This window comes from Drechmeria coniospora, chromosome 01 (assembly GCF_001625195.1).
Source record: "Drechmeria coniospora strain ARSEF 6962 chromosome 01, whole genome shotgun sequence".
In the NCBI taxonomy this organism is placed as follows: Eukaryota; Fungi; Ascomycota; class Sordariomycetes; order Hypocreales; family Ophiocordycipitaceae; genus Drechmeria; species Drechmeria coniospora.
This window is the reverse complement of record NC_054389.1, coordinates 9,104,451-9,129,376: the sequence shown is the minus strand read 5'-3', so window position 1 is coordinate 9,129,376 and position 24,926 is coordinate 9,104,451. Positions and strand designations below refer to the sequence as shown.

Sequence of the window (24,926 nt, the reverse complement as noted above, 5' to 3'; positions counted from 1 at the left end):
ACTCTGTACATAGGTGGGTGTACTGACATCCTCCTGCACGTACTTTGGTGTACATCCATGGTCGAGGGACGTCTCGTGGCCTCTCATGGCGGTGTACATGGATGAGCGCAAGTACATGTACGAGCATGAACCACTGTTGGGTGTCAATCAGGTATCAATTCACTTGCACGTGCCCGTACCGATACGGAAAGGATACGACTTAGAGTCTCCCTTTGAACTCATACTCCGTTCATATTACAAGGTGGCGGTATACAGCAATTGCACTGTAGATCTCGTAAGGCTGCGCTGAACCTGCGGGGCGGCAAGCAGCAGCATGGGCTTCTAGCCGACCGCTGCGAATGTGAATACCACCCTGCTAATCCCAGTTCGGTTAGGTAGTTCGCGGGTTCGAGCGGTGCGTGGGAATTGCACAAGTATTAATTACTTACTTACATGCGAGTATTAATAAATACTTGTTCTTACAACTAAAGTAATAATAATACTTGCAGGAGTTGTACTTGGAAGTACTTACAGTATTATCCTTGCCATGTACTTACTTGTGGCCCGAGGGTATGGGGGTACGCAGTACGGATACACCACCCCACATGACATGACGCCTGCCAGATCCAACGCCTCCTGCACATCCATCGACACCACGCAAGAGTCGGTGAGCAGGGTGGCGCTCTCCTCGAGGCGTCGGCTGGCCCCGTATTGTGACAAGTTCCGGCTCGAACTTGCCAGGAGGCTAATACTGCGAGTACGTGATCTTCAGGTCAATTCTCCGTAGTTGGTTCTGGAAAAGAAAAAGAAAGGTTGCCAAATGGAAATCGGCAAGGCAACCTTTCAGCGAGGGAGGTAGAGCCGCTTCGTCCCGGCTGCGGGGTTTGCTGCGAGCGGGTTTGACTGCAAGCTGGAGTAGGTTGGAACCGAATGGTGATGAAAAACCCTGCCTTGCTTGGGTAGCTTCCTCGTACGTACCGAGGCTGGATGGTGCAAGCAGGATGGCATGCGACTCGTCATACCATACACCTACCAGGTACCTTGCACACCTCGGACAGTGCCCAAGTGTATTGTCCAAGCAATCTCGTAGAGACGTATTGCTAGAGGCTTCTCTGCATCCGTGCGCGAAGTTGACATTGGCATGGGACATCTCCAGGAAACCCAGCACACCGCATGTAGACATCCCAACGACAACGACAACACCGAGCCATACGGAATGATGATGCTTATGTCGACGGTGAAGGCGATACCCCTGGATGACCACCGCAGCCTCTGGGGTCGGCTTATTGCATACTTGGGCGTGGAACACCAGGGAATTGCCGTTGCCAGGCCCTGTCCTTCAGTGGCACCTCTGGTTCGGGTATGTACGAGTACCATTGCGATCGATGAATACGTGTGCTCCATCAAGGAAGCAAGCTCGAGTGCTTTGGATCCCCGCCGGCCACACAATGTCGGAGGAGATTGGCGTGACCACTCGGTCACAAGGAATCCACACATATGGATAACTCGTATTCGGTATGAGGAACATGAACGTCGCGGCTCGGATCGGGTCCATTGACCTTGAGCCACTGTCCGGGAGGCTGAGACATCGGGGGACAGCCGGGGGCTTCGAACTGGAACTTGTCGTTCATTTGATGGCCGAGAATCGCGTGCGGCGTCTATCGCTGCCGTCCGGTGCGGAGTATCGCCTCTGACTGGGCCTGCCTCCGACTCGTACGCACGAAAGTGCATCCCCCTGCATAGAGCGGACCGCTTCGCCCTCACTCTTTTTCCGCCACCCGATTGCCTGGCCGTACGTACCTACCTGATACCTGCTTTGCCGCCTATCCTACCTAGGTAGGTACCACCTAAATGGAATGCAGTTCGTACTCCATCTTGGTGTTGCAGCCCGGAATACTGATTGACCTACTCCGTACGTTCAACTTGGACGGGCCTGCTGTAATTATGTCTGATGGAAGCATATCTGACCAGCAGCGAAGGCTGCACGTTGCCGTCCACACAAGACATGACATCAATTACCGAGTCTACCATGGGGTGACTCATGCGAACGGCAACCCTGACGCTGACCTAGGATCAAGATTATCGTCTACCTACCTGCAAGCCAGGCCCATCTGCGTCCGCGTCGCTGTATTTGGCGCCCATCCCGAATTTTTCGTCAACAACACCCTCTGATGGCCATGTCGCATCGTGCTCTGTTGGCACCGTCTCGATTTTTCTAGGACTCGTTGCCTTCGCTCGTCGATTCCTAGACAAGAACAATGCTGTCGATACCATCTCTCCTCCTGGTTGTCCGGAGCACCCCTTGCTCCTCCACCAGCCTCCCAACAAAACAGATCCACCTCGATCCTCGCCGGAAGACTGCATCCCATCTCAGCCATCGAAGTGTAGAAGTGCAGTGCATCAAGACTCTGGCCATGAAATCGCAAACTCTTCCAATACATACAAGATACAGGCAAATCGCAGGAGACGTCGGTTGTCCTGATCCTGATTCTCGGGCTCCAATTGCCGACCTACTGCTCAGCACTGCAAAATGCAAGAGTGAGGTACTAATACATTGTACCTTATGCTGCCCTGGCGGTTGCCTGCCACTACGGAGGTACCTGAGTTTAGCTGGTATTATTGTCGGGACCACTCGTTGCTCAGGTACCAGATTCCCACACAAATCACTAGTGCCAAAGTTCTCCACGTATAGTAGATGTGCACCTAGTTGTAAGAACTAACCGTATACTGTACTCCGTACAAGTACTTACAAGTAATAATACTCCTCCTGCACTCTACTATGGGTGAGTCGGTCACAGTGTCCGTGCCTGCAACTAATACTGACTGTACTTGTACGGAGTACGGAGTACAAGTACGGTGTATTCTTCCAGTAACACTGTACCAATTGTATTCGCACAAGGACCCACCCACGGTGCCACCCGACACCAATCCCAACCACCAACCCTCCTGTGCTCCTTGCCTAGCTTGGCAACGGCCCTGCGAGACAGTGAGCGCTGACACCGGGACACACACTGGACGCACCCCTGGAAACAGAGCCCTCACGGCCCTGTTTGGCTTGACCAGAGACCCTTGTCCGCCGTCCACACAGACCGCAACCCCATCCACGTCCACGTCTACACGGTACGTCCACGGACACGTCCAGCCCTGCCCTTCACCCCGCCTCCCAGCAGCACTTCCGTTGGTCGTTATCCTTCTTCCACTTCCTCTGCCGTCTATTCGTCGTCCTGCGACGTTTGTCGACTCGTCTTGCCGTCTTCCACGCCGGCAGCGACATACGAGTAGACGGAACGACGGAGCCACGGAGCCGCGGAGTCAATTCGGCGTGTACGAGTCTTGTCCCCCACTCCATCATCACCCATTCAAACCTCACCCGCCCTTCCTCGTCGTCGTCCTCGTCGTCGTCCTGCCCCCTCCACCCCGTTCCTCCTCAGTCTTCCTCCCCAGCCCTCCTCCCCAGCCCTCCTCCTCACGTTCACCGTTATCATGGACGAGCTGCGCTTCCGATCCCAGCATTCACCACGGAACGAGACGCCCATGACCTCCTTCGTCTCACCTCCCCGCAATGGCCATCGGCTGCCTCAACAAACGACCGGCGACCTGCGTTCACACATGCCTCGACGCTTCACCGCCGAATCGGGCCGTGTCCCAACCCTGACTTCCGTGACGTCGGTCTCCATGGCATCGCCAACGGCCCAGGAGTATAACGTCAGTCATGGCCCTTGCCCGTCCCTCCCTTCTCGAGCCTCGTCCTCTGTCCTCGAAGCGTACACTGACAGCGCAAGCAATAGGCGATGCACAAAGTCCAGTTGGTACGTCGCTTGCGCACCGATTCGGACTCGAATACCGATCGAGACTTCGAGGCACCTGCTCTACCAGGCATCTCCTCTGCCACCCCTCCCCGATACCCATCCATCCATTCGTCGTCTTGTAGGGGACATGGGCTGATGAACACTCCAGATAGAGCAAAAAAAGATAGAGTATGAGAGAATTCGGGAGCAGCGCCGGCACTTCGAGCTTGAGATGCAGCGGTTGGATCAGCAGCAGCGAAAGGAAGCACTCGAGCTGGCTCAGATGGAGGAAGAGATGGGCCGAATTGCTGGTCATCAGTCGGAGCCGACGACGCCCCCCGAATATCGCGACAACTCAGGCTTTCCCTCGATGTTCTCGCGTCCCAACCGCTACTCAACTTCGAGCCTAGCCTCACCCCCCGGCTTGTTGAACAGACCGGCTCGGTCCGGCTCCCAGCTCAACTCTCCGCCCTCCGGCTTGGTTCAGCATCGATACGGGTTTGATGAGCTATTACCCTCTCGCTCCGTCCCGGCCACACGCCGGAATAGCGATGACGAAGAAAAGGAAGCGGCCGTTCGCCAGGATCCTACTAGTCATAGGTCGACCAACGCGTACGTATATATTCCGTTGTCCTTTTTGCTGCCGCTTTCGATCCATCCTGCATTGCTGTCAGTTCTTCGAAGCACCGAACAGCGCACCTGCCTGTATTCGACTCTGGTGCTTGGCCTCGAGCGATGACTGCAAGCGCTGATGTTCCTTACCATGGACTTTTCCCTTTATCCTCGTCATCAAAATGTGGGGAGAGCGCAAGGGCTGCTGAGTCTCGCTATGACTATGGCGGAGTACGGGTCGATTTCCAAGTCTCAATCAAGTGGTTGAACAGCGTTGGAAAAGCGAGATGCCACCACATCAACCCTCATCCCCTCCACTAGTCAATCTTCTCTTTTTTGTTGGTCGAGTATTCGGCAACTCCACGGCAGCACCCAGCGCCAATACCTACTCTCATTCACCACTTATCTTGCCACCATCTTGGGCGAGCAGCCTTATGAGGAGTGAGGGCGCAGCCTTGGCCGGAACAACAATGCTTGAGAGACTGCATTTTCTTCGCACATCGCTTGATTTTCCGCCGCTATTGTGCTCGTCTCAATACGCCCGCCTCGCCTTGAACGGTGCTATTCGTTTCACCTCCATGATCCTCGACCCTAGTTCCTCTCTGCCCTCCTGCCTACTCCCTCCCCTACCTCTCGTCGACTCTCGCGCACCGTTCACTATATATGCCCAGCCCTCGCACCTGTTGCAGCCTGCTTCACCCTTGTGAACAGAACTTCGCAAGCTTGTAAGCGCATTGGGTCTCGCCCGAATCGTGTTCTCTGAATCGGGTCGAATTTCCCACCACTTGTCTGTGCTAGAGCTCGGCTGCATTTGCATTCTTCGCACATCTCGGTATTGAGCCCCCCCTGGCTGACTGACATTGCCATTAACCATAGCCTGCACCGTTATTCGATGCCCGTGACTAAAACGCGGACTGGTTTGTACGACATGAATCTCGATCAAACCAACACGACGCGCTTTCTCTTCGGCGACGATGAACCAAACAACGTGCACCGAGGGCAGATACTCGACGATAACTTCCCCACTCTTGTGAGACGAGAAGACCCGATGGTATGATATAACCCTCTTATTCTCAGTAGCGTTCGCCTCCTTTACCCAATATCATGCTTGGAACGGCGTGCAATGGCCGAGTCTGTGGGTGCTCTGGCAACGCCTCTGCTGCTTCCACCTTTCGTTCCGTGTTCTCTGTCCAGTTGGTAGATGCATACATGAGTTGCCACACGCCCAGGGCACAAGGCAACACCGCTACTGGCTTCCCCCGAATCGAATTTTTCTCCCCGCTCCAACCCTCTCTATTTTCCTCATCCCCCTTTCGCGCTCACCATATTCACACTTCCCCATGCGCGGTCCTAGTTGTTCGCCGACAGGATTCATTCATTGCCTTGTATATCATCCGTGGCAGCCTTTGCTTTGCTTTTACTTTGTCATCATCCTTTTCTATTCAGTCGCCGGCTTCAGCTTCATTCTTGCCGCGCGTGATCCTCCAACCCTGTCATCCCCTTTCCCCACGCTCGAGGCCAACGATCGGAATCGTGCTGACTATTGTCGGACGCAACAGAGCCTATCTTCAATCAACGTCTCTTCCTCGGCTCAGGCTGGGGATATTTCCGGCATTAGCAGCCGACCCGCGTCGCTCCGCCACTCTCTGGATCTGAAATACATCTCGGAGAACGTAGCAGACGCGAGCGCCAATTTGATGAGCACCCAGAACAACCACAATATGACGACGACTCCGCCTCGACTGCAGAGCGCCTCCGCCTCCACTAACGATGCGGCTGCGACGAAGAACCAGCCGGGCGCGTCGATGATGGCTTCTAATGCGAACAATCATGCCCAGCAGCATTTCCATAATCACAACGCCAGCATTGGCCGCATTCCTGCCGGCGCCGTGGCAGCCCGAGGCCACAGCCGCGACTTGTCCAACGACAATGGCATCAATGGAGGCCGTGACCACCAAGGAAACGCCTACCCGTCCATCCAGTCAGCCCTTCAGGCCAGCGCCGCACCGTTTGGCCCCAGCATCACGACCGCTGCTCCCATGACTCTACCGGCAAGTGTGCCTTCGCCAACGAACTCGGCTTCCGTGAACCAGTTTCATGGCTACTACCCCGCCAATGGCTATGCCGCGACGGGAACAAACGGGGCGAGCAGCTTCGGAATTCCCCTCCTCGCTGCCGGTATGCAGCAGATGAACATCAACGGTGTCAATGGCGGCAACATGTACCCCCCTCAAAACTACACCGGATATGGCTCGATGCCGTACAGCGGCCAGGGTGGTCAGGCCCGTGACAGCCAGGCCCGCGTGATTCAGCATCGTCGCCAGTTGGATAATGAAGGTTCGCCTCGCTCTGTTCACATCCCTGATTGGTGCTTGCCGAAAACTAACCTGAACCTTCCCTAGCCATGTCCCGCTATCACAACATGCCCTTGGAGTCATTCCGTGGCCAAATTTATGAGCTCTGCAAGGACCAACACGGCTGCCGCTATCTTCAGAAGAAGCTTGAGGAGCGATCGCCTGACCAAGTCAACATGATCTGGCAGGAGACCAATCAGCATGTCATGGAGCTTATGATGGATCCGTTTGGTAATTATTTGTGCCAAAAGCTCCTCGAGTTTTGCAATGACGATGAGCGAACTGTCTTGATCCAAAATGCGTCCCAGGATATGGTCCGGATTGCCCTCAACCAGCACGGAACCAGGGCGCTGCAGAAGATGATCGAATTCGTCAACACGGGTCAGCAAGTTAGGCTCATCATCGAGGCTCTCCGCTTCCGAGTTGTTGAGCTCATCCAAGACCTCAACGGCAACCACGTGATCCAGAAGTGCCTCAACAAGCTCACGCCGACCGATGCCCAGTTCATCTTTGACGCCGTTGGCAATCACTGCGTCGACGTGGGCACTCACCGACACGGCTGCTGCGTCCTCCAACGATGCATCGACCACGCGACTGGCCACCAGAAGCTGTGGCTCGTCGAGCGCATTACGGCCCATGCTCGAGTGCTCGTCCAGGACCCCTTCGGGAACTACGTCGTCCAGTACATAATCGACTTGAACGAGCCGACCTTCACCGATCCCGTTGTGCAGTCGTTTAAGGGCTGCGTCGGTCAACTGTCCCGCCACAAATTCAGCTCCAATGTCATTGAAAAGTGCTTGCGCTGCGCTGGCCCGGAGTCCAAGGACATGATCGTGGAAGAGCTGCTGGCTCCCCAGGAGATTGAACGTCACCTGCGCGATTCCTTTGGCAACTACGTCATCCAGACTGCTCTCGAGTTCGCCACCCCGCACGAAAAGTATCGCCTGGTCGAGTCGATCCGTCCCCTCCTGCCGCAGATCCGCAACACTCCGTACGGACGACGCATCCAAGCCAAGATTTCCATGTACGACAATCGAGGTAGCGCTGCCTCAAGCGGCCAGGCAACCCCTGCGGACAACACTCAGGGGCAGATTCCCATCCGGCCCAGCCAAGCTCGAGGCATAGCCCCCAATGCGTCGATACTGCAGAACAACGCGAACGGGGGAATGCCAGGAGCAGGCAACCAGAACGTGCGCCACAATATGCAGACATATCCCAGTAACGGATTGGGGGCTACCCCCTCGCCACCCGGGCCCGGTCCTACTACTCAGCAGCAGCAGCTTGTCGTCCAACAGGGTCACTCTCAGCAGCCTCCCTTTACCCAAATGGCACCGGTTAGCTTGAATCCAACACAGCTTACCAACAGTTCCACGGACGCCAGCGAGCCGCGCTGGGTGTAACATATATTACCTCCAAAAGTGTACTGCTGCCTAGAGCACGGCATGGCCGGGCAGCGCTGTTCCCAAAATTTCTCGCTTGTCCCTGCGTGGCTCTATCTCATTCAGAATGGCTACGAGACTTCCACGACTGACGACCTTTTCCTTGCACCGTGCTTTTAGCTGTTGCACGATAAGACCAACCGATCAAACCCCGAGAACACGAGTTGGTTAGACGCCCGGACATCTTCCACGCGACCAACACGATCTGGGTGCGATGTGTGTACAATACCAAGAGAGTCGAAAACAAGACACTCCGCCAGTTCCTTGACCACTTGTGGTCAGGGCAGGCAGATGAGCGTCCCGCATCCCGCATGTGTACGAGGATCGTCACGATATCTTAGCGGCATAGATGGAAGTCTCCATCTCCTTCTCTTCCTTTTTGTTGTTTCGTTCGCTTTGTTTTTTGCGATGTGGCTTGCGACATTTGAAGTTTGACTTGCATTTACGTATACTGGACTGGGCGGAGAGGTTTCATGACTCGAAAGCATGACTATCACGATGCCTTGGATTCAATGTTGAGGCAAAGGACCCTTACTTTCTTTACGGCCTATGAGTCATGCATTTCCTTCCTTCATCCGGATAAGGCGCGAGCTTTGCCGGGATTCGGAACAGTCAAGTTGCTATTGCGGGATCTACTGGTTTTTCCCTTTAACACGAGGGCGTCGCCACCATATCCGCTGGCCACGCCATGACGCACGGCATGCAGAATCAGGCATGGGAAGACAGGCCGGGGTGAAGCTTGGTGGGTTGGTAAGATCATGGGGATCTTGGGAGAGATGCGTGCAGGCTGAAGTTAGACGCTGCCGAGGTTTGGTTCTGCATGGCATTTGTATGAGTTGACGCGAACAAAAAGACAAATTCATCTTGCTTCATGCGAAGCCGTTCCGTGCTCTTCTGGTATGACGTTGCGGATGATGCTTCGCTCAGACAGTTCCGTGCGCATTCGAAGTGTAAGACTTTGTATCAGTATGCGCTTACAACTCGCACCGAGAACGGCTTCAATGCCGAGATTAGTACTATTTGAATATTCATTATGCTTGTACTGTATTGCAAGGAAGCTTCCACAATCCATATTACTGCGGCAAATTGACGAAGGAAACGCAAATGACGCTGAGTATTCCTCGTGTGCGATGAGTTTTGCTTGGGAAACGACGGTAGTAGGGTCTTGCCCGTATGCGAATTACCGCCAGCACCATGCACAATATGATAAAAACCTAGTTGAAACCATGCAAAAGGGCAGAAAAACTCCCAGAGCACCGTAGATTGTCATCATTTGCTACGGAAACCAAATTCCATTTCATTTGTGTTGTAGAATTAGAAAAGAATTCCAACCCATTTCCCCCCATCCCATGCCACGCTAAGCCCAAGCACATGCGCAATGGCCGAACCAGCGGATCTGCCGCACCAGGAAACGATGGAGTGACAAAAACCCGACAGGCACAATCCCGCTGTCCCAGGAGGCGAAACATTTATCGGTATCGCCACAGGGACAGGGTGTTGTGTCGCTTCCACGTCTTTCTGCGGCCGGCCTGGGTCTTGTTGTAGCGGTGGCCCTTGTTGAGGCCGCGGGACTTCTTGCCGGTGGCGGTGAGACCACGAGCCTCGCGGTGCTTGTGGACAGGGTTGACGATCCAGTTGATGCGGGGATCGATACGGATGGCCTTGTGCTGGGGGTCGACGAGGATGACCTCGTAGTATTTGTACGTGGAGTCCTGGTTGACCCAGTACGAGTTGAGTACGCGCAAGTTGGCGCAGCGGCGACCGACACGCTCCTCAGCGGTAGCCTTGAGAGAGCGCTGGTACTTGAGCTGGTTCACACCCTGGTTGGTGGGCTTGCCTACAAGTCGAGCCGAGTCAGCGGGCGAGATTCCAAGGGCTCTTCCATTCCGAGTTTCAAGAGAATATCGCGCTCCAAGGTGCGGAGATTCGTATCAAACGTACCGTACGTGGCACCCTTGGGGACAGGGCGCTTGCGGCCACCGCGGCGGACACGCACGCGGTAGACGACATAGCCCTGCTTGGCCTTGTATCCAAGGCGGCGGGCCTTGTCAGGGCGCGACGGGCGGGAAGCGCGGTGGATGACGTTCAACTGACGGAACTATAGACACTCTCAGCAAATGTTCAACGAGTGTATAGCATAGCACAGATGAGGGCCGGCTGGCTGCCTTGCCAGATCTTGCTGCCGTCATTTCCTGTTAATCTCGCCCATCCAATCGAGATAGTGTTATCATCGTCGTCGAAATGGGGCGAGCAGAATAAATCGGGCTTCGACAAGAGTCTTTCTGGGGCAGTTCGCTCTATCACGGTTGCGGGTTGAAAGTCGGTTGGGTTTATCGTACCTCCCAGCAGCGCACTCGGAGGAGGAAGCGCATCAAATCAGACTGCTTCTTCTTCTGAAGTTCCTCGACATACTTGAGGGCACCCATCTTGGCTATCGCAGGCAGGCGAGAAAGTTAGTACGACAACGGTTCGACATCTACAGCTTGGAGGGGGAAGAGACGAACCGAATTGTGAGTGTTAAACCTGCCAGTGGTTAGTAGTGGAGGGACGAGGGAGTTGTCAAATCTTCGAGGTCCTGCAAAATCCTGGCGATGTTGAAAATTGCGAGCAGTTTGTGGGTTAAGCGACCGGCTAGCCCTGGTTTGGCGTTAGCGCAAGGAATCTCCCCCAGCACGACTGAGGTGCAGGGCTATCATTGGCTAAATCAACATGGTGGATATCCCGCTCACCGAGTTTGCCCTCTATTAAATACGGTACGTATTTTTTTTTTTTTGCCGACGAGCACTCCGCACAACGTGCGGTATAATTAATACTTACTTACTGTAGTTAACTATACGGAGTAATTACTTACAGTACTTCCTTAATTATCATTATTACTTAATAACACCTACCGTACTCCGTACTTAAGTACTGCACTGTAAGTAAGTACGTACTTAAGTAGCTGTCCATCCACCTACTGTACGGAGTACTGTACCTATGATTACTCTACTGTATCCGTAAGTAAGTCCTTACTCCGTACATGCCCACCTAACTTACAAGTACTTGCGAGTAAGTGCAGCGATAGCCTTACTGTACTATTATTACCAAGTATTTCTTACTTTTACTGCGGAAGTACTCCGTATAAGTACTGTACTTGTACATGAACCGCGATGCTCCGTGCTATGCATTTAACGTTCCTTACTTGTACGTAGTTTTAATTGTAACAATATGCCAAATAGTCCGAATCGGTAACAATAATACTATTAAATAGTTAATGAGAATTTGTCATGCACAAGTAAGTAATATTACTTACTTAAGTTCAAGTACAGTACGGATATAAGTACAGTACGGAGTACTTGTAGATCAGAAAATATTTTTGTTGAGCAATATGGGACCTTTGAAGTCCATATGCTTGCACGAGTTATCCGTACAGTACGGAGTACGGACAATCAGAATAGCTTTCACCGTCATCTTCTCCTCCCCATGGGTGCATTGTTACCACTCCAGACATAAAATTTAGTAATTATTAAGCAGAAGTCCAAGTATTGTTCCCTGCCCTCATTGAGTGCACTTTAGTCAGCAGACAGGAAGCAGATGCTTCCAGGTCATTCCCATTCCCCGCTGCCTTGAAAGCCAGCTTTGCCGCAAAGGCGGAGGCAAATTTTGTTGGGAGAATGAACTGCGAGCTCCTGGTTTGTCTTGCTCAGAGCAATATGTTCATTGGAGCCCTCGTCCTGTTGCAGCTGGCCGGGCTTCTTGATGCCGGTTGGCGCCTTGTGCAAAGTCTCGTACTGCGAAAGGAGGCCGTCAATGTCTCGAGGGCGCTTCCCCGTTCTCGTATATATAAAACCAGTTTCGGCACCAACGTGAAGAAATTCCTCGTCAGCCTTCCGTATCGATATCAGGTGACATCACGCGAATCAACGGAGCTCAGCTTGCAGTACTAGCAGCACAACTGCAGCAATGAAAGAGCAGCCCACAGTATCTGCGTTTCTGAGCCACTTCATCTAACGAAGGTCGCTCATCCATCCGAAGATGGCCTTCTTGATCGTGGGGGGAGGCAGCGAGATTGGTGGAACACGTCTTGGATCATCACGCCGACCAGCCTCGCAAAGGAACCCGGGAAGCGCGAGGAAGCAGAAGATAATATCGAGTATTCGAAAAAAAGGTAGAAATTTTCAATACATGACTTGAGCCATACCCAAGCTGTCTCCCATTTTGTTTGTGTATTAGTTACAGCCGCGTGTTGATTCCTCAGTCCTCAGTCTATATCCCACGCTCATCAAGGGAAAAAAAGCACAACAGTCGCCTCTCCCCCAAATTCCCTCATGCTGTCTCAAGCTGGCAATCAAGTCAGTGCCCGACGTGGCGGTCGTTAATGCGGTAGAATCGTGAACCAAACAAAATGGCAGGTGTATCTCGACGACTGAACGAGCGTATACTGGGATGGAGTGGCTTCTCTGGAGGTCTACTCGGCACAGCGTAAGAAAAAAGAAAGAAGAGAAGCAATTATCCTCATTTGACGCCACGTGAAGTAAGAAAACAGTGCTATACTTGAGGTTCCTAGTCATGGCATTGCCAAGTACGCTTGATGATAGCGCAGTCGGTGATGGAATTGGAAGTGATGGAAATCCCGGACGGGTGTCTGCCCATTCTGATTGATGAGCCTATCCGGCAAGTTCCAGTTATTGGGTGTTCAGGGAGAGACCATGGAATGAAGTGGTCCAGTCATTCTGCGAGGTCATCGGCGATACACCTTGACCAATGGGTCCAGGGCTGGGCACTGTCTGCGAGCCAGGGAAGCGGTGACGCATCGACTGAAATTCGCCTAGCTGTTGGTATCCAGCACTGGAAAGTCCGTCGAGACCCGGAGAGAGGCTAGGAGTGTAGCCTGCGTTGCCTCGACTGTTCCCGAACGCACCACCTGCCCCGTATGCATAGTTCGACGCCGGATATCCCGGGAATTGTCTGTCGCTCCCCGAGGATTGCTTGAAGGCCGGCCGGAACGCTCGTGTGGGCTGTGATGGCTGGGTAAACGTTGATGGCTGCTGCTGCTCCTGAGATTGTTGGCTCTGGCGGCGCTCTCCACTGCTTGAAGTCCGCCCCACACCGACGGCGCCAGGACCAATGCCGCTGGGGGCTTGGATGCCCAACGTTGGGCTGGCAAACGAAGCAGGGTTGATCGCCGACATCCAGATCCTCGTCTTGTAGATCTTGAAGAGATCGGTGACAAGGGAGTTGAAGTTGATGTAAGAGTCGGCAAAATAGTAGAACGTGAGCTTCTTCCAGTCCCTGCAAGATGTTAGCGCATTTGGGAAGAGCCGAAACTGAAAGGGGCAGGCTGGGGCGCACATTTGAAATTCGGCATCGAGAATCTCCATGTTCAAACCGTGCTCTTTGACCTTTTGCATGCAGACGCGCTTTGCCTTGGCCTCCTGGCCCTCCTTGTCGCGCAACGCATGAACCTCGTGGTTCTGGGCGAGCCGTTTGATGAGCTTCGGGCGAAGCTCTGCGGTATTCGGTTCTTGCATGTGATGCTGGTTGGATGGACCCATTCCGCCGATGGCGCTTTGTTGAAGTCCACCAGATGAAGCCATGAGGCCGGCACCGGCGGACCCCTCCTGCGCTGCAGCGGCGCCCTGCGAGTACATCATGAGCCATTTGTAATGTTCTTCCGCGTAATGCTCTTTCAAGTCTTTGGCCGTTTGCCAGTCGACGTTTTCCTTGGCCACGGTGCCAAGATCGGTGCCGCGGTCGGCTTCGACGATGACAAGGTCGCCGGGCTTGACAGCCAAGCCAGTGCCCTCCTGGATGTAGAAGACGTCGGCCCTGGCGCACTTGAAGAGAACGACATGGAGGAGTTGATTGAGGCGCGGCTGGGCCATGCCGTAAATACCGCGATGGGGAGATGGGGGCCTGTTCTGGAACTGGTTCTGAAGGCCGAACGAGGCTGCGGCGTACGGGCTACCAAAGGCTTGCTGCATCGAATGTGACCCGGCAGAGTACATGGCCGACGCTAAAGTGGCATTAGATTCACGCGGTAATCGCGACGAGAAAGAAGAAGACTCACGATTGGAAGAGGTGGAGAAGGCCTGGCCATCCGAAAAGCCGCCCGAAATTGCTGGTGACGACTGGCCATCTTGGAAATTCGCATCGAGCACCGAGGCACTGTCGGCGACGGAGCTGATGGAGCCTTGACGTGTGGGCATATTCGCAAACGAGTGACGTCTGCTCTGAGATATGTCGCCGGCAAAGTAAGCAGGCGTGCTGGACCATAACGCTTTCTTTAGGTTCATGTTGTCCACTTTGCGATCGAGAGGTGCTCGATAGGTGCTGCCGCCGTATTCGCTCATTCGACGACCCGCGGAGCGTCTCGCGTACGCATCGCCGAACTCGTTCGCCTCGTCAAGCTCATCAACGGCATAATCAGACTCCTCGGGAACTGTTTCTTGCAGGGAGTAGCCGTTGCCGAGATAGGTCGCCCCGGTGGAAGCTCGTGGCCGCAGCCGGGCGTTGTACTGCTGCTGGGCTTGCTGCTGAGCTTGCTGCTGAGCTTGCTGCTGAGCTTGCTGCTGAGCTTGCTGCTGGGCTTGCTGCTGGGCTTGCTGCTGGGCTTGCTGCTGCTGGCGGAGCATGGCGTTCTCGCGTGTGAGGAACTCGATAGTCTTCGAGTCGGACATTTGATGGAACGAGCCCCGGAGCGAGTCCGTTGCGCTCTCGTCGTCGTCGTCGTCGACTTCTTTGACGTTGCCGAGCATGGAACCATCGTTGGACATTTCGCTGAGCATGCTCGGCCGCGAGGGTCGATGCTGCAGGCCAGGATGTCGAGCTCGGCCGAGGATGGCCGACGAGCTCATCGTGCTTGGAGGGGCATTCTCCGGGTCCAGCTGCCCAACCGAGTACGACTGGGAGCGGTACGTCTTGGGGGTCGGGTGGAGTGGAATGGCAAACGGTATTTGTGGGTTCATGCCAGGCTCACGAGACGGTGCTGACGCCTGGGCGAAGGTGCCGTCGGGTCCAACGACGGCGTTGCCGCAGTCCCCGGATGAAAGAGCGGAGGCAGGTGACGGGAGAACTTCGCCGAACCTCGAGTGGACATCCTTGCGGTCGTTCCAAATGCCGGTCCCCCAGGCGAACGTAGACGGACCGGAGGTGCGGTTCGTCACAGACGAGGCGGAGTGAGACCCCCATGGTCCGCTCGCGACCTCGGCGGATGGGGTACCGGGGTGAGAACCTGTTGGAGACAAGGAGCTGCTTGCGAACGAGCCCTTGCGGGGGCGGGCAAGTGGCTGCGACGTGTCGTTCAGCCACGACGAGCGGCGAACGGGTTTATGAGGGTGTGAGATGAAGGATGTTTGAGAATTATCAGGCCGAGTTTCGGCCTCGTCGTCGGAGCTTGCCAAGGCCTCGGAGTCGGGCGTCGATGTTCGTGCGTTGACCTTTTCAAGGAGCAGACTCTGGCCACCCGACGGGGCAGCCGAGCTCAGGCCGAGCTTCGAGGACCGGCTTTTGAGGGAGGCGGAGCTCATGGTCGAAGTGCTCGCCGGCCGAGAATTAATATACACGAGAGAAATTGATTATGGAATGTATCAGGTATCGAGCGGAGGCCCGGATGGCCGATTTCCAGCAAACCTCAGGACTGGAGGAAATTCAACGGCGAGAATTGATTCGAGGACTATTACTTGGCAGAGGTCGAGAAATAACGTCGATGGAGTTGTTTTGAAGGTGCTACGAGAGCTGTCAGTGCATGACCTCCCCGAGCGATTCGCGAAGCATCGTCAGCCTGCGAGGGCCGATGGCGTACGCGACGCCGCAGCAAGCTGCCCACCGATAGTCCGTACCCTCGATGCGCCCATCGACGAGGGAGGCGTGGCCGATGGATGATACGTTTGCGGGTGATGGAGGAGAGGAGAGTTCGACATACCAAGTAATGAACCGTACCGAGGGAGTTTCTATCGTTCTGACAGGATCAAGTAAGAGAAGCTCTAGGTCGTAACAAGCAGAAAAGGTCCAGATGTACAACGTCTAATCGCTTGAGACAGAGAGAGGATTGATGCTGGATGGCGGCGAGTGTCGGGTGTGTCCGTCTATGGGAAATATGGTAATAAAGTGGCCCCAGAAGGGGAGGGGGGGGGCGAGAGTAAAGGAGGTTCGGTCGCAATCGGTCGGTCGTCAGGCGATTATGTACGTGCGGTGGAGGGTACAAAATACGTCTACCCCGTCAACCAAAGCGGTGCGTCTAAAGAGAGGGCCCAAAAAGGAAAAAGGAAATAAGTGTCGATTGAAGATGACGGAGGGCCACAGGTGGTCGTGGGGTGCGTGCACCCATACGCGGCCGCGAGACGGGTGAGCGGTTTGCGGCGATTGCTGCTTGCGATGGAGAGCGTGCTGCTACTCGGCTCCCATGTTTAGACAATGGGAAAGGCCAAGTGGGATTGCGTCAGCGGTTCCGGCTATGCCCTCTCGCAAGCACCCGCCGTCGCAATCCAGCTGTTTCAGCAGAGAAATGCGACAACGAGTGGCAGACGCTGGCAAGGCCGGCAGACAGCGGGCAGAGCTCGCAGCCTGCAAGTTTCGGGTTGGGGATGGGATGGGATGGGATGGGAGAACGGGGGTGGGGGAGGCAAGGCAAGACAAGGCTTGGCAGAGCGATAGGTGAGCGGCGCGACAAGAGGTGAGGTGAAGGAATGGTCGGAACGGAAGAGTGAGAATGAGGTTGGGAGCGCGAGCGCGTTGGGGGCAACGAGACAGGACGACGACGTTGGAAAGCGGGGGGGGGGAGATATAATACTCGGGCGGTACGGAGTAGCAGGCGACGATCGGCACGAGACCCTGGCTCAACTCGCAAGCAGGGCAAGCTGAGGGGCAGGCAGGCTGAGATTGGGACGAGAGGTGTGAGGGAGGTGTTTGAGCAAGGACTTCCTTCGCTCTCGCGGTGGGTGGCGGGAGCGGGTGCTTGGTCTGGGCTACTGGCGGCGTTTCCCAGCAGGAGCAAGTGAGGTGAGGTGCGGTGCGGCTTGCGAATAGAGAAGAGCATGCAGTGGAAGCAAAGTGTCTACACCTCCGTACTAGTGACGTTGTACTAGCATGTACATGCGCAGGAGTACGGGTACAAAGCCGAGCAACAAGCACGAGTACCTTGGAGGTGGCGCGCACCCGCGACGAGGTTACGGACCAACGAGAGGTACTTGACGTTCCGTACCGGTACCATCCTCTAGGGTGCGAGAAAGGTAGTCCCCAGTAGGAGCTTGCTGCGACACACGGGAAGGTACAAGCAAGTACGGAGTACCAAGGTGTCAATACCACTATTAACAGCACGACAAAGGTAGCACGCACGGTACCTACTTAGTAGGTTAGACGGTACCCAGTAGGTTAGCTCGGAGTACGGAGTGACACTTCCGTTCGTACAAGTACATGTACTTACTTGTGCTAGCAGGAGGTGGGATTGAGGCAGGTACCTGGGTACCTAGGTGGTGGATCGATCCGAGGCAGATGACGGCGGCCGACACGGCCAGGTAGGTACAGTACAACTACAGTACATCAGTCAAATCGGTCAACACACCACAGAAACCCGTGAGGCACTAATATTAGTTAGGTACCTACTTAGGTACCTACAGTACTTACCTAGGTTCCTTGCCGAAGCCTGTGCGGGAACCAGGAGGTATTACTGAAGTACTTACTTGTATCTGCTCCAAATGGCGTTGAGACGGACTGAGGTACCAATAGGTACCAGGTACCTACGGGAGTGCTCCCTTCCAAGTACAGCTTGCGTGTACGTACACCGGTACAGTACATGTACACTAGTACCGATACACGGTACAGGTACCATACCAACCTTGGTCGCTTTTGGGGTGGCGACCCTACGACATGCGAGCTCCTGCAGTCTAGGATGCAGTGAGGTGAGACGGCCCACGAGGCGGTTTTGGAACGCACTTGGATTTCCTACTATGCCCCGTAGAAGGGACAAGGAAACCGGAGTGGTGAGCGGGGAGGGTCACGGTTTGCCAAACGCACAGTGAGCAACCCTTAGCTTTATCTACCAACTCGGTAAAGACGGAAGGAAAAGTAAATGGCCCAAGTCAGGGTCCTGGGGAAAAATGGGTGATACGATTGGCGCGCACCACCGTTCGAAGTCCCTGTACTGTGCAGCATCGTCCAGGAACGTACCACTACAGATACGAGCCCCGTCCAGCCCCTTGTTCGGCCGATGGGGATGGTCGCAACGGCAAGCCTTGGGAAGCCGGCCGGTCGATACTGGACAACAAGAATGCAAGCGCAGGGAAGTGCTGCGTCGTACTCGGTCGCGGAGAAGCGCTTGGCATCCCTCGTAGGTTTCCCTCTGCGATGAAGGCAGACCAACAGAGGGCTGGCCGGTTGCAATGGCTGGAGCAAGACCGACCCAAGTGCAAGTGTAGCACAGTAGGGAATATTACTCCGTACATGGCTTTCACTTTCAAGTCCTTGGCTAGGTTCGGGGCGAGGACGAAACGAAACAGCACAACGACCAGGTACAAAGATGGGTTCAATAAATGCACATGTACGAAGAAGTACCTGTAGGGATGCTCGATACGTAATTGTACGATTTGCCCCGTACGAGATTGCGACATGCGGGAAAGACACGAGCAGGAGAATGCGGGGTGGGAAGTACGTCAAATAAGGTGATTGCCCCAAGTACAGGTGTGACATGCCAATGCAAGCGCGAAAGTGCTGTGCATGTACTCCGTACAAGACGGGACTCCTCCAACCACGGATGATGTCGTGTGCTGTACGGACACTCCGTGCATGTGTGTACCTGTACTAGGCACCTGTAGTACCTGATGTGTGCGCCCACGGGAGAAGGAACAGCGACGAAGGAATGTGTCGGGGGGGGGGGGGGGGGGCAACTAAAACATCTTGTTACAGCGCCGGCGTTTGCCTCGCCTCAGCGTTCTAAGTACAGCACGCGAAGCTGGCAAAGGGAGACGGCCGTGGGGCAACGGCCCATTTGTGCGGGAGTCCACGGCGATTCTCATGCAGCACGGCACTGATTGCGCTCCATGCATGGTAGAAGCGCCGCGACAGTACGGAGTGCTCCGTACAGTTTGCGTTGCTAGCATCCATCGTACGAGAACGAGCACTCCGAACAGAGGGAGAGTAAGTACATTCCAAGATCACGGGGCCGCACCCCTCGGCTGCTGACCGTGGGCCGCCAGGGCTCGATCTCCCGTCCACCCGTTGTGGAGTATACTCTCCGATAGGTTGGTCGTGGAGAACTTGGGAGCAGCGAGCTCGTGCTCGTATCGATGCTCATCCACTCCACGTGTGGATGTACAAGCAAGTGCCAGCATACAAAGCACAAGTATAATAATGTACAGTACATGTGCAACTACTGCATGCATGTTGGCCAGCACATTACCTAACTCCAGGCGCAATACGGAGTGTATGTTGTCCTACGCTCATCTTCACCTGTACATGCACGTTGCAGCGCGGAGCATTGTCCTCGGTCGTACCAACAAATATGTACATGCAAGCCTGCACTCGCAGTTGAGGTAATGCGGTGGAGATGACAGGGAATTGTTCCAGGTCGCCCGCAGGTTGCGGCTGGTCCACCTGCGGACACTGGCCCGGAAGTTCACGCCCCTGCCACCATACCATAGGTACAAAGACTGCAACTAGGGGAGCGCCCCTGGCCGCCACGAAAATCGAGCTAGAGCCCCCCTGGAGGTTCTGGGGTACCTCCACCTCGTCGGCTAGCCGCCTGTGAGCGTTTCAGGATAGGTACCTAGCTTAGTACTCCGTACGGAGTACCATGCATGCGCAATAGCAAGATGGGAGTACTCCGCAGGTACTCCGGACATGTACAGTATTACCCCATACTTTACTACTCCGTACACACATTCAGCACGCCCGCCGTACCGTAGATTTTGATGGTCGACAAGAGCCGTACTAGGCAGGTCAAACTGCACACGTGTATGCACAAAAGCAACTCGAAAGAAGAGACGATGCGCCATTTCTCCTTGACCGCCCACGGGACGGAGATTTGCCCTGCGAAAACTCCGTCGCCGGACATTCGCAGGCGATGCAGGTTGCGTGTTGACGACTTGGAGCCACCATCGCACGGGCCGTGGGCCAGCAGACATGGAGCACGGAGTCCTGAACCACACGCCGTTGATCTGCAATATCTTGGTTCGGACACCTGCACTGCATACAAGCAGCATGTCTCCTTCTACCGCCTACTACTATATACCAGCATCTATGGTGTATGTACATGTACGCATCGTTGGTGCTCAAAAGTCAAGTCGCTCTGTTGGTTTGGGTTGGGTATGCTTCGACTGCCTTTGGCTGTCACCCACCTGCTAAGGCCGATTCTCGTCTGCGTCGACGTCGGCGGCGACACGGGCTGACGGGTTCCCAAGAACTTCTGGCCTTTCCGTTGGCTGTCTAACATGTGCGTCGATGTATCAGTTTTGGCTTCACGGAAGCAATCCAGCACGTACGGCCGATGAAATGCAGGACACGGTACCCGCCATTCGGCCAGACAGCATCCGACATCTTACGGACCATGGGCATGTAAGTACTCTGTACATCCACCCGTACAATTCAGTACGGTTGGTGCACTCCGTACTCGTGCGTGCATGCCCTCCGGCTCGCCCCTGCTAGCTTCGGCAAGAGAACTTGTTCCAAGGAAATACTTGACAAAGTGACGGTTCAATTTTGGTAGAGCTACTACTACAAAGTGAATCGACACTTTTGCCAACCCACTATATTACCTGGCCGTCGCAGGCCACGGACACTACAAGCCAGTCGCTACCGATTCATCGCAGGCTGCTGTCGCCTTGCTGGTAATTAGTGACACAGGCAAGTTCAGGTATGCGTACTGTACGCCGTACGTGACGTTTGCATAACGTCATCCTTTGCATCGACCTTGACCCGCATTGTACCATACGAGCACCTGCCAGTACTTTGGGCTGAGTGCACAAGATGACGGTTGACGCGATCTACATGTATACCACTGACCCAATACAAATACACTGACACAATGCATACGTACGTTGTACGTATGGGCCGTGCATACAGGGTTCAGTTCCAGCTGCGGAGAAAGGCACCGTACTGTGCGGAGTCGACTTGATGACCAACCACTAGGAAATAGGAAATAGTATTCCCTGGCACGAATAGGTTCCTCTCCTCGAATGGCAGGTGCACTAGATCCGGAGTCAATGCCTTGAGCTGTACATCTGTGCTTGAGTTCATCCTTGTGCATAAACGACGCGAGGCTGATGATACTGCCAAGTTGGGCACAAGTCCTCTAATAAGCCAGCAGGAGGCCCTACACAAACTGTGCTTATGGCAACGCCACGAAGCGAAATAAAAAGGCACAAGGGCCACCCAGCGTTCGCTCCACCAGCCCAGCGCCCAGTGCTCAATACCCTTACCCTGTGGGCTGCCTGCCGCCTGAATCGGTGGGCTTGCGCGCATGTCTGTGTCGTCATCGTGACGGGGACCTTCTCCGAGTTGTTCCTTGGTCCCCCAGCAACGATCCAAGTTCAAGCAGAACATCACGCCACAGCAGCCAGCACCATGCTACCGTGCCCCCCCGGGCAACCCGTGGCAGTCCGCACCGAACCTGCTAGCCTGTGGCAAGAAGCATGCGAACCGACCGACCTCCAGTGAACGTTCTATTCGCTAGCGGTTTTGGCTGCAGTTCCAACTGCGGAACGAATCCTTCTCCAGGACAGGCCGCCTGCAAGAGCCCCGTCCCTGATCGAGCACGAGAGTGAAGGCAACCCGCGTCTCCTTCAAGCCAGTGGCGAGCCGAGACGCAGACAGCTGCCCGACGAGCTGCGAACGAGTCGCTGACGAACGGCCATGCTGTTCAAATACTCCTTGGTCTGCTCAACCGTGTACAATGCCCGTCACCGTCACCGTCACCGTCACGTGTCCGCTCCACACGAATGCATCGGTAAAGTGCTTGTACTTGACAGTGCTTCTCGCACCATCTGAGCGCCGAAGTGACCGATACTGCCTTTACCTAGTGCTAGGCACGCCTTCTACTCGGAGCCTCCTCCCTCCCCTTCGCCCTCGCAGCAAAGTTCAACAACACCCAGCATGGTGGTGTGCGGTGAGCACATGCAAGTCACTGCTGGCCAACGTCCACCGACGGATTAATTCCACCATCACTGGCCAACACCTCGCCATCCCGCAATTGGCCAACCGATTCATTCCCTGGTCCGCGGTGCTCTAGAACGCCTCGGCCACGATGTGGCTTTGAGTCACCTGCACTACCGACCGTCCAAATTGCTTCTGCAACCTAGCGGCAATCAAGCCAAGTACGCACCTGGTGCCGCATGCACTTACTTGCGGGTGGACGGCCAGTGGGACAAGTGCCTGTTGACCGTGACGCACGACATCCGTGTGCATGTCGCCTGGGCCGGGCACTCGAGCGTGCCCATGTCATCCACAGATGGAAACATGGCCGACGGGTCTGAGCCGTCGACTTGAACATGACTGAGCACAAGTCTAATATTTTAACTATTTTCCGATCGTGCCGACCACCCGCACGTATTGACCATCTCGGAAAGACAAGGGCGATGCCAATGTCCGCGGTACGTGCGCACTCCTACGCGGTACTGCTAGGTACTTGGCCGCCAGCGGAGAAAAGCAGAAGGGCAACCGAAATTGGGGTGAAACGTTGACCGTTACTAGGGCCGTGCCGTTCGACGAGAAGGACTCGGACAAGGCTCGTTGCGATATCGGTTTCAACCAACTTGATATCAAGTGCTCCGTAACTACTCCCCCTGTCGTGCCCATCCGCTGCGGCATCGGAGAAGACATGGCTTATTCGCCCAACTCCGGAGAACAATGCTGTATGAGCGAGCCGCACTGGTCGAGCATACTTGGGGAGTGAAAATCATGTCGCCCCTAAAGCTTGTGGTGACTCCTATCAACTACCGCAAGACTCAACGACCTCGAGGGGCCAAGAATCGATTGCTGCTATTTTCTTTCTTGGTCCGCACGTTGCGACCCCGCGCCACGGACAAGCGTGGAGGTTAAACACCGCCACATCGGATACATCCGTTCTTCCCAACCAAACGGCCTACCCACCAACGCCATGAACCTCGTGTGAATTGACGATCCATGAGCCGAGCCAGAGGACACGAACGATCGGAGCAAAGGCTAGGAAATGGGGCCACTTCAACCCAGCATTCCGGGGCATCATTCATTCTTCCAGTCTCGACCAGTAACGATGTAAGACAAGGCAGAAACGTCATGATTAGTGTACAGGATGAAACTGGTTCTTCTTGCTCTCGGCTTCGTAACCCATCACGCCGACGCCGGTGACGGCTGCGCCATCTTTTGCTGCTTCAGCTTCTCCTCAAACTTGGCAAACTCGTTGAGAGAAATTTCCTCCTCTTGGTCGAGTATCTGCTCGACACCCTTGACTTCCTCAATCTGGATGGGAGGTGAGCGAGGGAGCAAGAAAATGGTGGAAAAAAAGTGTGCGTCGTGGGTGGACTCACGTAGTGCATCAGCATGCCTTCTATGCCATTCTTCAACGTCACCGTGCTCGAGTCGCACGTCCGGCAGGCTCCGCGGAGCTTGAGCTTGACGTAACCGTCGTCGAAGCCGCGGAACTCGATGTCGCCGCCATCCTCCTGGATCGCCGGCCGGATCCTCGTCTCGAGCAGCTCCTTGATCATGCCGACGACCTCGCTGTCGTCCTCGTTGTAGGCCAAGCTGTCCTCCTCGCCCTCCGCCTCGCCCTCCTTTCGCTCCACCACGTTGACGATGGCCTCGCCCGAGGTGACGGCCTCGGTGATGAGCGCAAAGACCTCTGGTCGGATGTGTGCCCAGTTGGCGTCGCCGGCCTTTGTGATGGTGATGAAGTCGGCGCCGTAGAAGACGGAGGTGACGCCGTCGATGTTCATGAGCTTGGCCGCGAGCGGAGACGGGTGCGGCGGCGAGATGGTCGACCGCGGGCTGAGGTATTCGAGGAAAGGCGTGCCGATCTCGGCCGGCACCACGCGGCTGTTGGGGAGGAACTTGAGCGCGTCCGCGTTGGGCGTGCTCTCCGTCTGGATGAAGATTGTGCGCGCGCCGCCGCCGATGAAGCTCGGAGCCAGCCTCGGCCGCCGCCTTTGCGTGGACGGTCGCGGGAGGAACGGGACGGTGACGGCTCCGGATTGTCGCCGTGACTGCGTGCTGAGGTGGCGAGAACATGGCGGTGCCGCGCGCATCGGAGAGTCGGCCAGCGGCCTAGCCAACGCACGCACCAGAAACCCTGGCGCTCTGGAAGCCATCATGGATGTGGCCCCGAAGTTTCGAGGACTCGAGTGAGGGCTGGGGCAAGCTCGGCAGGGGGGCGGTAGGGGGAAATCCGCAAGAACGAAAAAGTCATGTCAAAAGTGCTTCTGGGGAAGTGGCGCTGCAACACTCGGACGGCCGACGTTAGTACAGTACGGTGCTTTGTAAGTACCTTTCGACACTGCTTAAGTGGTTACGGAGTATTACGGAGTACTAATAATACTAAGCAACGGTAAATTAACAGGTACTTACTGTACTCCGTACTTGTACTTGCAGTACTTACAGTACAGTAGTGGACAGTACTCGTGCTCGTACTGTACTGTCTTGTACTTACGGAGTACTGCACAGTACTGTAAGTACAGTAATTACTGTACAGAGTACTCCGTACCGCTACAGCAAATACTCAGCATGTACTCCGTACTCCGTACTGTAATTAATATTATTAGTTGCCGTCCTATTTTTGCCGAGTGCATTAGTAATGTCTGAGCGATGAT

At 55.0% G+C, this 24,926-nt stretch overlaps 4 protein-coding genes across 4 annotated transcripts; 1 reads left to right on the top strand and 3 right to left on the bottom strand.

Annotated features, from left to right (window-relative positions):
* Positions 1–3,462: 3,462 nt before the first annotated feature.
* Positions 3,463–8,133, top strand: DCS_02412 (Armadillo-like helical; the record flags this gene model as incomplete). The annotated part of the gene is made up of 5 exons (XM_040799739.1): positions 3,463–3,684; positions 3,937–4,379; positions 5,256–5,430; positions 5,939–6,716; positions 6,782–8,133. 5 exons carry the CDS (start codon positions 3,463–3,465, stop codon positions 8,131–8,133), a joined length of 2,970 nt encoding a protein of 989 aa, XP_040660622.1.
* Positions 8,134–9,641: 1,508 nt separating this feature from the next.
* DCS_02411 (60S ribosomal protein L15) lies at positions 9,642–10,598 on the bottom strand (the record flags this gene model as incomplete). The annotated part of the gene is made up of 3 exons (XM_040799738.1): positions 9,642–10,009; positions 10,114–10,270; positions 10,512–10,598. The coding sequence occupies 3 exons, from the start codon at positions 10,596–10,598 to the stop codon at positions 9,642–9,644; spliced, it is 612 nt and encodes a 203-aa protein (XP_040660621.1).
* Positions 10,599–12,836: 2,238 nt separating this feature from the next.
* On the bottom strand, positions 12,837–15,680 carry DCS_02410 (PSP1 domain-containing protein; the record flags this gene model as incomplete). The annotated part of the gene is made up of 3 exons (XM_040799737.1): positions 12,837–13,443; positions 13,504–14,167; positions 14,222–15,680. The coding sequence occupies 3 exons, from the start codon at positions 15,678–15,680 to the stop codon at positions 12,837–12,839; spliced, it is 2,730 nt and encodes a 909-aa protein (XP_040660620.1).
* A 7,771-nt stretch (positions 15,681–23,451) lies between these two features.
* DCS_02409 (NifU-like protein) lies at positions 23,452–24,428 on the bottom strand (the record flags this gene model as incomplete). Its single annotated transcript, XM_040799736.1, has 2 exons — positions 23,452–23,580; positions 23,649–24,428. 2 exons carry the CDS (start codon positions 24,426–24,428, stop codon positions 23,452–23,454), a joined length of 909 nt encoding a protein of 302 aa, XP_040660619.1.
* Positions 24,429–24,926: the final 498 nt, after the last annotated feature.